We start from the raw sequence: 11,353 nt of genomic DNA on the forward strand, positions 1-11,353 counted from the left end.
ACAAACACTGACCCATCTAACAAACTTGAGCCAAATCTTTCCCAATCAATATCAGGAAAGTTAAAGTCCCCCATCACAACCACCCTATTACTGTCACTCATCTCCTGAATCACCTTCCCTATCCTTTCTTCTACGTTTCTAGGACTATTGGGGGGCCTGTAAAAGACTCCTAACAGGGTGACCTCACCTTTCCTATTCCTAACCTCAGCCCAAACTACCTCAGATGGCAAGTCCTCATCCATCGTCCTTTCCACCGCTGTAATACTATCTTTGACAAGCAATGCCACACCTCCCCCTCTTTTACCCCCACCTCTGACCCTACTAAAACATTTAAATCCTGGAACCTGCAACAGCCAATCCTGTCCCTGTTCTAGCCATGTCTCCGTAATAGCCACAACATCGAAGTCCCAGGTACCAACCCACGCTGCAAGTCCTCTGGGGCCTTCCCCTTTTTTAAGAATGAGAGAGATGTTCGCCTCTTTTAGTGATAGTGGGAGGAGGTCACAACTGAGTCATTAAACATGCTAAGCCTTGGCCTTGACAATGTACTTTTAAATTCCTTAGAACTCACTGGGGAGCCCATCAGGACCTGACACCTTCCCATTCTGGAGTTGCCTCTTAGCCTCCTGCACCTCTTGCTCTGACAGTGGGGCATTGTCGAGAAACTCTTGTTCAGGGGTCACTCCCAGATGGCCCAAAGGACGACTTAAAGGACACCATTATAACCCGTCTGCGCTCTCAGCTTTCAGATTGGTATAATTCAGTAAAATTTCTGGAATGCTGCATTATTCCTTTTAGAATCATAGGTCAAATTTCCAGTGTCTTCTCTGATCGAGGTAATGGCTTGAGGGGGACTCCTTTTCCTAGCAAGGTTTGCTAGGTACTTGCCCGGCTTATCCCCATGCTCAAACAGCTTTTGACTTGCAAATGTAAGCTCCCTCTTGGTGTCCAAGTGAGCATGGAGTTTAACGTAGACCAGAGCGCTGTGATCCTCTGCAGTTTCACCAGCGACAGCCTGTCAAAGTATGCCTTTTCAGCTACTTTCAGGCATGACTTGAGCAAGTGTTGCTGCTCACTCCTCTGTGACTTCTTACTGGCTGAATAGGAGATAACCAACCCCCTAGCATAGGCTTTAGCTGTTTCCCAAGAATGGATGGGCTACTGGCCAAGCCTGAATTAATATCTAAGAAAGCCCTGAACTCAGTAGGAAAGAATTCAATAAACTTGCTATCCTTAAGGATGAAGGGGTCCAGTCGCCAGTGCCTCGAGCCTACCACCACATCCTTATTCTTAACCATTAACTACCCTGGGGCATGATCGGAAATAGTGATATTGCCAACTGTTCATGATGCCATCGAGCCCAGATGTGCTGTGGGGATCAGAAAAAGATCAATCCTGGTATGGCATTTATGTGAGTTTGAGAAGAACGTGAAGTCCCTGCCAGCAGGATGAAAGTGCCTCCAAACATCTACCAATCCCAATTCAGCGCACAAATCCCTTAATTGTTTAGATCGCAAAGAAGATATCAGCGGGCCTTTGGGCAATCTGTCAACTGGAGGCTCAATGAGACAGTTGAAATCCCCTCTGATCATATGTTGAGATGCAAGTTTAACCAGTCTAGAAAGTGCATCTGTCAAGAATTTAAGGGGTTGGACCAGGGGACAAGTAAGCATTTAAGAGCCCGTATTCTTACCCATGTATCAAAGCTTTAAGGATTACAAATCTCCTGTGTGTGTCTTTAATGCACTCCAATAACTTAAATGGGAGATTCTTTCTAACTAAAATGGCCACCCCTCTACTCGTATTGAAAGATGAAAAATTAACCCGGTTGTACCCATTCTGTGCAGCTTCAAATGCTATGCATCATCCAAGTGTGTTTCTTGTGATAAGGCAACATCCACCCTCTCTTAAGGCTGCAATGTATCATCTTCTTCTTGACAGGTGAGTGACTACCCTTAATATTCCAGGTCCACCACTAAACCACATCCTGAGCCATCACCTTCCACAGCACCATCTAGACTCCAGAGAGGAGGAACCCAGACTACAAATCGCTGAGCTTTAATGCAAAAGAATCCACAGAACCCAAACATTACACAGACTAAAATAACTGCATCCAACAAATCTACAAACTTAAAAACTATATACAGCAAAAACAGGAAAAAAAATCACCAAAGGCACTGATTAGAAGAATTTATCCTCCCCATTCGAAGGGGTGCCTACACATCCTAGAACCCTACTAACCATCCCAACTGCCCCCTCAACTGCTACCAGTTAGGGTTGCGCCACATGCACCAACCACCCAGTAGGAAAAAATAACACCCAAGAGCAAAGTTAATACTATAGACAAGTAAAGTAAAAATAAATGTCACCCATCCTTAAATAGAAATTAGAAATGAATATTCAATCCATCGCAGACATCATTTCATGCAACTTATTACGAGAAACGAGACTCCATCAAGTCCTTTTTTAAAGAAAAGAAAACCCGCACAGCTCTGTTCTCTACGCCTATTTGGCCATTCGACTTAAGTCAGCATGTCCACAAAGTCCTTTGCTTTCTCTGACAAGTCGAACAAATGTATGGATCTAGTATGATTGATCTGAAGCACTGCTGGATATTTTAAAGAATATTGGATCCCAAGCATGCTCTGTCTCCTCTTGACGCCATCATAGGACTTCCTTTTCTTGTCCACTGCTGCCGAGAAGTCTTGAAAAGACGTCACCCTGGAGCAGTCACATACCAACGCCTTTGGGTCCCTCCCCTGGATTCTAGAGGCTTCTATGACCCTCTATCTATATAATGATGGAACCTTACCAGGACATGGCGTGGGCACTGATCTGGACTGGTTTTCATATCACGATCTGGTGGATTCTTTCAGTTGTTATCCTTTCCTTCTGAGTTTCCAAACGTAGAAACTCTGGGAACCACTTCTCGAAGAACTCCATCAGCTGCTCACCTCCTGTCCCCTCTGATATGCCAGCAACGCATAGGTTCTTTCTTCTGCCCCTGTTTTTGAGATCGTCTACCAGATCCAACAGACCCTGGACCTGTGTTTCCAGGGCTTCAGTTTGGCTCTTGGAGGAGTCAGTCTCTGCCTCTACCCCTGCAGTTCAGCGCTCGAGCTCATCGGTCCTTTTTCCCAGGTCTTGCAGCATAGAGGATACAGGAGCCAGCTTCTCCTTGATACTTTCCTGGATCGGCCTCCCAGGACCTCGTGAGGTTTGGTCAGCTCCTCAACCAGGGTCTGGTAAGTAAGCAAGGCAGCTGCTTCAGTGGGCTGGGCCGTGGCTCAGGCCCTGGGTGAGCTTCAACCTTTCTTCAGCATTCTCCAGCTGCAAGGTCAAAAGTAGGTAAAATTTTTCAGGTTTCCAACTCTTTTTACTGTGTTTTTATGTACAGTAAAGTGCTTTGGATGGGTCCTGGCTCTGTCGGGTCGGTGTTGCAGCATTGAGCCCAGCAAACTCGATCCTATTAGGATGCCGCCATCTTGGATCCCCATCTTCATTTTTAATTATTTGAAATTGGGTATGGATTTGTGATCTACCATGAGCCAAAATGTTACAAATATTGTTTACACCAGCACACCTTAAACTGGATGTTAGAACACAGTCTGTTCAGTGATCCGCTACTGAATACAATCAAAATATGTACTCTTAGCTGGCTACCATATTGTGGAATGTAGTTGAAGCTAGAAGGCCTGTTAGGAAAACGCAGGTGACTGTTTGTTCATGTGAAGCACTGTCTGTCTTGACTTCCAAAATAAGAAATTAGTGTCAATTCGTATATTTTTGATTTGTGCATAAAATTATTTATAAAGTGCATTTAATTGGTGTTACCAAGAGACATTAAAACAGTACACATTTCTTTAGTCAAGCAAGAAACTTTCTTTTTGTTTTGCAGGCAGAAGGAGCTGGTCTCCCCATTTCTATTGAACTGTGTGTAGGAGCCCTTCGTATTCAGTCTAACGAAAATGCAGAGATGAAGATTTCTATCTGTAAAACCATTGCATGCTTAATGCCAGATGACCTTGAAGTCCGACGTGCTTGTCAGCTCACTCAGTTCCTGCTGGAACCGACAGTGGATGCCTACCGTGAAGTGGAAAAGTTATATAAGCAGCCTGATCAAAAATACGATGAGGAAAATGGCCCTATTCCCAATTCATTACACTGTGAACTTCTACTGGTTTTGAAATCCCATTGGCCCTTCGATCCAGAATTCTGGGATTGGAAAACACTCAAACGTCATTGTCGGGGGCATCTGGGGGACCAAGCTGGTGCCATTTCGGAAGATGAACTCAGTGAAGATGAATTGGATGGTAATGAACTCTTTGATCAGATGAGTAAAATTCCAGAGACAATGACTGATGGAAGAGAGAAAGATGGAGAAAATTTAAACAAAAAGAAAGAAAGGGTGATGTCTGAGAGATATTACAGATGGCTTCAAAATATGTTCTTCTGTGTGCTGTGCAAGAAAGATTATGTTGTAGCAAGAATTGTACACCATGCGAAGACACATATTAGGGATGGGATATTTTCTTGCCCTGTTTGTGCAAAAAAGTTTAAGAGAAAGGAACAGTTTACTCCACATGTAAAGGAGCATATAAAGAAACCGAAGAGAGAGAAGAAACAGAAAAAGAAACTAGAAGCAGCTGAAAAACTTTCACTTCCTGTATTAAGTGCAGCTACACCTCCAAAGCAGCAACCTTCTGTAGATGAAGTGAAAGGTTTGGCTAAAAAAGAAGTTGAGGAAAATGACTACATAATCTTCAGTGGAACTGACTCAGTGGAAGAAGGTCAAGGTGACCAGCCCAAAGCTGAAGTAGATGAAGCTGTTGTTTCGCAGTGGACAGAAAGTTATCCATGCCCAGGTACAGATTGTTTGAGGTCATTTAAATACTACAAAAATCTCACAGCCCATTTGAAAAATGATCACTTGGACAATGATGAAAATGTGAAACATTTCCTTGAAATGAATAACAGGAAGGCACTGTGTAAGTACTGTCGGCGTCATTTTGTCAGTGACTACCATCTTAAAGCTCACTTAAAGGTACACTCCGGGTTGCAACCATACATTTGCATTCAGATGGACTGTAATGCAAGCTTTCAGGCCTTTGCTGATCTAGTGAAGCACAGAAAACAGCATAAAGAATTCCGATCCAGATGTACATTTAAAGGTTGTAATAAGGTTTTCAGTGGATCTTGCTTGCTGTATCACCATGAAGCTCAGCATTACAGGGAAGCAGCCTATTCCTGTAATTTATCTGGCTGTAAGAAATTCTACTTTTCAAAAAGTGAATTTCAAAATCATCTGCAAACGCATGGTATAACAAGACTGGAAGACTTTGAGGCCAAATTTCTGAAAAAAGAGAGTGACACCACAGAAGGTCTGGTTGATGATGGCCCTAAGCTTGTGACTTCAGAAGAGCAACTCATTCCCCTGTCTGACAGTTGCACAGAAAATACAAGTGAGACGTTGAATGAAGTATCAGAAAGATCTTCAGAAAGTTGCAGCTATTCTCTGCCCCAGGATGTTGTTAAAAGGGAAAATGAAGCACAATACAGCCCAAGCGGTTCACGTTTTCCAGTGGTACAAGGTACTGATGGTGCAAATTTAGGCTTTGACAGCAAGAATCGATCTGGAAATAGTACTCAACAGAATGTTTATTCCGAAAATCTTCTTGTGCCCTTGGAAAAGTTGGCATCATTTAAAGAACTCAGTGACATTGAGGATATGATGAAAGCAGCTACCCTTCATCCAGAAATTAACAGGAGCCTGGCAAAGCACAAAATCCCAACTGGGGTTGGAGGTAGCTCTCCAGCCTTAAATAAGCTTGCTTGTGGGATTGATGGCTGTGTTATGGTGTATGCCTTGACAAAGGATCTCAGGAAGCATATCAAAATGGCTCATCCAAACTACTACAAGGCTAAGAAACGAATTGATAAACACTGCAGAGATGTTTTGAAAAGTTCTGTATCAAATCAAGTCAAAATTAAAACTGAGGCAGGACCGCAGGCATCACGATTACCGACCTCTCTCAGATTGGAAGGCGAGTCAGTTCCACCTGTAATTGATGATCTTGCAGGAGGTAAAAGTGTGCTGCTCAAAACACAGAGAGCTAAGAAGCCTAAGAACAACAGGAATGCCAAATGGCCTGCCATTTTTAAGGATAATAAGTTTGTATGCTCCAGGTGTTTTAAAGAGTTTTCGAATCCCAAATCACTTGGTGGCCACCTGGCTCGCAAAATAAAATGCCCGTTACTTGCTGAGAATAATGCAGAGACCACTCCTATGAAGAGATATGAAGGCCAGTCTGCAAGTGTTGCCAGCTGTGCTCCTGCAGTGCCAACTCTGGAAGAACTTATAAGAGCTCTGCAGAAGCTGCGGTTAGATAAATCTGAAGTGTTTAGAAATGAAGTGATGACATGTGCTTCCACTTTACCTTCACCTCTGGCAAAGCCGCCTTCTACACCGATCCTCACCAGCGATGCTTCCGTTTCCACACGTTCAGATAATGATTCTCAGTTGCAACCACATTCTCAAGAGCTCTTCCAAAGTGATTCATCTAAAGAGGATTCTGGAATCATTAAGCCATTTGTCTGTGACAACGAAGGATGTGCCTTTAAGGCAATGACCAAAGATGGCCTCATCAACCATTATGTGAAAACTCACAAGTACTCTAAGGAGAAGGTTCTTCAGTTAAGCAGATTTCAACTCAGGTTTGCACCATTCAAATGCCACATCTGCCTAAGAACATTTACAAGAAAAACTAATCTTAGAACTCACTATAAACAAATGCATAGATTCAGTAAAGAGGACATGCAGAAAGGCAAGTTTTCCTATATAAACTGTGTTTCTGTTCCTAGCAATACAAATCCACAGCTGAATGTGCCAAATATCATAATTAAAACTGAGAATGACAGTCTGCACATGAATGAAGAGACTGTGAATCGTGCTCAGAATGTCACTGAAAGGCTTAGTTTGTCTGAGAATGCTGGGCCTATTAAGAATGAAGAGAGTTGTCATTACCCAACGAGTGTTTCTTACCAAACAAAAAGCTTGACTTTATTTGGCGATGATGAACATTCACACCTTGGCACAGTGAGTGGAAGTTGGCGTCACACTGAAAGTGATTCAGAGAATACAATGAATGAATCCTTTACTACTGAAAGGGAATGTTCTGAATCCACCGAATCTATAAAATCTGAGGAAATGCGTTTGAATGGTAGCATGGAATCTAGTATGATGCCAGATAGTGCAGATGATTCCGAATCCAAGGAAGAGGGTAGAGGAAGCCGAAGGATTGGTGCTAAAAGTAACTTGTGTTACATCTTAAATAAATATCACAAACCTTATCACTGCATTCATAAGGGCTGTTCTGCGGCTTTCACTGGCCAACCAAATTTGATACGCCATTACCAGACTGTACACCAGTACAACCGGGAACAAATGTGTTTGGAAGAAGATCAAAGAAATGCCAAGAAAGACAATACCAAAGTGAAGAAAATCTTCAAATGCAAATTTGAAGGTTGCACCAAACGCTTTCAATATCCTAGAGTGCTTCTGAGACACTACAGTGAAATTCACAAGGTTGCAGGTGGTGAAACTGGAAAGTATGCCTGTAATCAGCCAGACTGTCTAGCCTCTTTCAATGTGTATAGCAACCTTAGACGCCACCTGCAACAAGCTCATGAGATTAATCTTGAAGTCAAAAGAGAGACCCTGGGTGATTTACAATTCAAGTGCAGTATAGATGGTTGCAGCCGCACTTACACTATCCGCTCCAGTTACCTGCGCCATGTCCAAAGACAGCATAAAGCCCACTACAAGTCAATATTAGTGAGGCCTCGCAAAAACTTTCAGTATGACCATAAACCTAATTTGGAAAGATGTGACCTCAGCCATCTAATTGATAGAGGTGCTCATAGCTCATCTGTGGTTGGACCTGATAATCTATTTGGGCAAGCACATCTCACTGATGAAGACAGCTGTGGCTCTGCACTACTGAGTCAGCCTAACTTGGAACGAATCGGTGCAAACCATGTTTCTGATGAAGGCAGTAGTGAAACGGAATCTGATGTTGAGCCTGATTTTGAAAGTTACCAGGAGCATCTAGACTCATACAATTCAGCAATAAATCATGAATCTAACTTTGAAAATCACAGCAGTGGAGATCTTGAAGATAAAGGGTTTAGAAAAGCAACAGGATTGGAATTCGACTCAGGCAAGAGCGTGACTGAACATCATTCTGATGACACAAGTGACTCGGTACTGCATGAGGTGGATAGTGAGAGAAATGAATCTTGTCTGGCTTTGGATGGTTCCCTTGTGAATGACTCTGAAAAGGATTCAAGAAAATTGGGCAAGTGTCGTGATTTTTTGTTGAAGAGTATAGACCACGGATTTGCCATGTGCAAAGTGGAGGTTTTGAGAGATCAGTTTCCATGCATGGTTGATGACTGTCAAGCAGTTGTCCTAAGCCGACGGAGTGTTTTGAGACACTATAAGATACAGCATAAGATGACTGCTAAATATATTGAACAGAACATTAACACGCTCCTAGTGTGCAAGAAATACTCTGATCCATCGCATGGTGAAAAATTGGGATCTGATGCACCAAAACATGCTAAAAATGTGGTCCCTGAGCAAACAGAGGAAACTCCAGGTTGTAGTGTTCTCAGGCAACAAAATGGAGAAGTACCTGTGAAAACTGAGTTTAAAATTGAGCAGGAGCAAATTGGAACAGGACACCAGTTGCATAACTGCAGCATAGGAAATGGAAATGATAGTCTTTCCAGTGGTGTAAGTGTAATGTTTACTGGGAAAACTGTAAGTAGCGGTTCTGCCGTGGGGATGACAAACCGAAGTCCAAGCTTCAAAGAAAATGTTGCAAATCGGGCTTTTGTACCTAAAAATGGAGGGTTAATTACAAACTCAGCAAAACAAAGTGGGAGCCAGAATAATTTACTTTTCACGAAATTGAAGCAGCCTTTGAAAAGAAAATCTGAAATGGAGGCACAGCGAACAAATACCACTTTGACACAAGGCTCAATGTTTGGTGCCAAAGATGGCCAACAGAGCCAGAATGGTCAGCAGAAACCATTTGACTTGACCACATATAAGCCAATAGGATTTGAAGCGTCATTTCTGAAGTTTATTCAAGAAAGTGAAGACACTGAGAATGATGATGATACGTGGCACTGGGAGCCACCTAAGCGCTGCAAAAAATATAGTTCACAAAAGAGGGAGTCAGCAGTTAACACTGGATTGAAAGAACCGACAATGGAAAACTATAAAGAGTACAATTCAGACTGCAACAAAAATAACTCTGTACATAGCAGTTTTCCAGCAATTGAGCCTCTAATTTCACCGGGGCAGTCTCCATCTTTGGAGAATTTACGAACAATATTGGATAAGGCACTCACAGACTGTGGAGATTTAGCCTTAAAGCAACTTCATTTTCTTCGCCCAGTAGTAGTCCTTGAAAGATCAGAGTTTTCCAACCCCCTACTAAAACTGTTTCCAACGAAAAAGAGTGATGAACTTTGTGTGGGAAGTTCATAGAACTAGTGTATCTATTGTGCAAACTGAAATCACTATACTGTAACCTATTTAGAACAGTGAAAACAGTGCTGCAGAGAATAAAAAGTGAATACACCTGGAACTTCCGTTTGGGAAACAAAACCTTGGTTTCTTCTGGTTTTTGTGCATGATTGTGTGTGTGTATATGGAACAAGTATTAGGGTACTTATTGGGGATTAGTAGTTCTTACTAAAAGAACTTGACTTGAATGTGCACATACTGGTGCTCTTCTGTAATATATTGTACACTACATCTCCTTTATGTATGGGTTTTGAGATAGTACACAGTCAATTAAATGGCAATTTTTCACAAAACATTGTACTGATGGATTTGTATCATAAGTTGACTTGTATTGATGCATTTGGGGGAGAAAAAGGCACATTGGTCACCTAATTGATTTCTGGGGATCAATATAGTCTTGATGGTTAAGTTATCAATAAAGAAGATATTTCTTGTGCTGCAATAGAGCTTTGATCAACCCAATTTTAAGTAAAACCTGTTGCCTACTCTGAAATTACAAAGACATAGAAACTAATTGCTCAATTTATACAAATACTGTGGCTTACTTTGTTTTTGGTCGTTTCCACCTGTTCAACTTTATTTTCTACACAAATATTGGCTTAAAATTTGATCTTAAAGAACTCCATTGTTTTATTGCTATAAATGGAATTTTTCCTGAGCTTACTAATGTGAAGCTCTTTCGTGGATTCCACTTTCCTTATAAAATGCACCAGTAGACCACTGCAGCACTTCGCTGTGTATTTCAATTAATTCTGTTCCTGTTGCTATATGCCTTGATAGAGCGATATGTTGAATTTTTTCAAGGATCATGAGAAAACAGAAGATAATGTTCTTCCTAATAAGTGATTTTAAATACAGCAATTCTTATTCTGTAGATTTTACAGTGGGCTTCTAATCTGTTTCTATTGAAATATTTTTCATCTGATAACTGGATAAATTAGACTAATCCTGTGGACCCCTGAAGCATAATGAAATTTATTAAATACATGCTCTTTGCTCTTGGAAAGCATTGCACTTTTTGGGGTTTTGTAATTCCAAAGCATCACAACTCTCTAAAGGAAGCTACATGTTGCAAATAACATTCAAGTTTTTTTTAAACTTGACTATTATACCTGTGTAGGAGGTATTTGTGTTTGGAGTGTGCACAGAATGGTTTCGGAAAACAAAAAAGAACCATGTTCCCTTTTTTTTTTTGACACTACATAGATCTGTTAGCAGCTTTTGGAAGTAAAAGTCATAAGAATGCTAGTTGATGTTTGTGGACCTTCCCAGTAACTGAGCAGATTAGAAGGAATTTAGGGGAGAATCCTTGAGAGTTGTGTTGAGATAGAAAATTAATCATGATCTGACTGGCGTGGTAGACTCAGTGGACTGAACAGCCTACTCCTTTTACTATAATAATATCTTAGTTTGTTTACTTTGAAGTGAATTTCCTGAACTATAGCTGGGAATTCTAAGCAGTATAGGAATAAGTTGGAACTGACAATTAAATCTATGGTAACTAATTTCAAAATGAAAAAGTGAACTGAAGATTTTTACTAGCTAGCCTGATTACAGAATGTCAAATTACACTTTGCAGTTATAAAAAAACTTTATACAAATTTGAATGAAGTTCTATTTTTAACCTAATTTTGTGATAGCTGATTAGGCTACTGAGCTATTAGTTTTCTGTTAAGTTCATGAGACTACTATTAGTATTGGATTGACTCATGCTTTGAAATCCATTAAACTAATGGGATGCAGCTTAGTAAGTTC

At 41.2% G+C, this 11,353-nt stretch overlaps 1 protein-coding gene across 1 annotated transcript in view; it reads left to right on the top strand.

Moving 5' to 3' along the window:
* The window catches only part of rlf (RLF zinc finger), a 63,194-nt gene extending 52,884 nt beyond the window's left edge, over positions 1-10,310 (top strand). Inside the window, exon 8 of the mRNA XM_043717375.1 lies at positions 3,899-10,310. Within this exon, the coding sequence (XP_043573310.1) occupies positions 3,899-9,559 (5,661 nt within the window). The 3' untranslated portion in view covers positions 9,560-10,310. The remainder of the gene's footprint in view (positions 1-3,898) is intronic.
* The last annotated feature ends 1,043 nt before the right edge of the window (positions 10,311-11,353 follow it).

The sequence above is a fragment of the Chiloscyllium plagiosum genome, chromosome 27 (assembly GCF_004010195.1).
Source record: "Chiloscyllium plagiosum isolate BGI_BamShark_2017 chromosome 27, ASM401019v2, whole genome shotgun sequence".
Taxonomy (NCBI): domain Eukaryota; kingdom Metazoa; phylum Chordata; class Chondrichthyes; order Orectolobiformes; family Hemiscylliidae; genus Chiloscyllium; species Chiloscyllium plagiosum.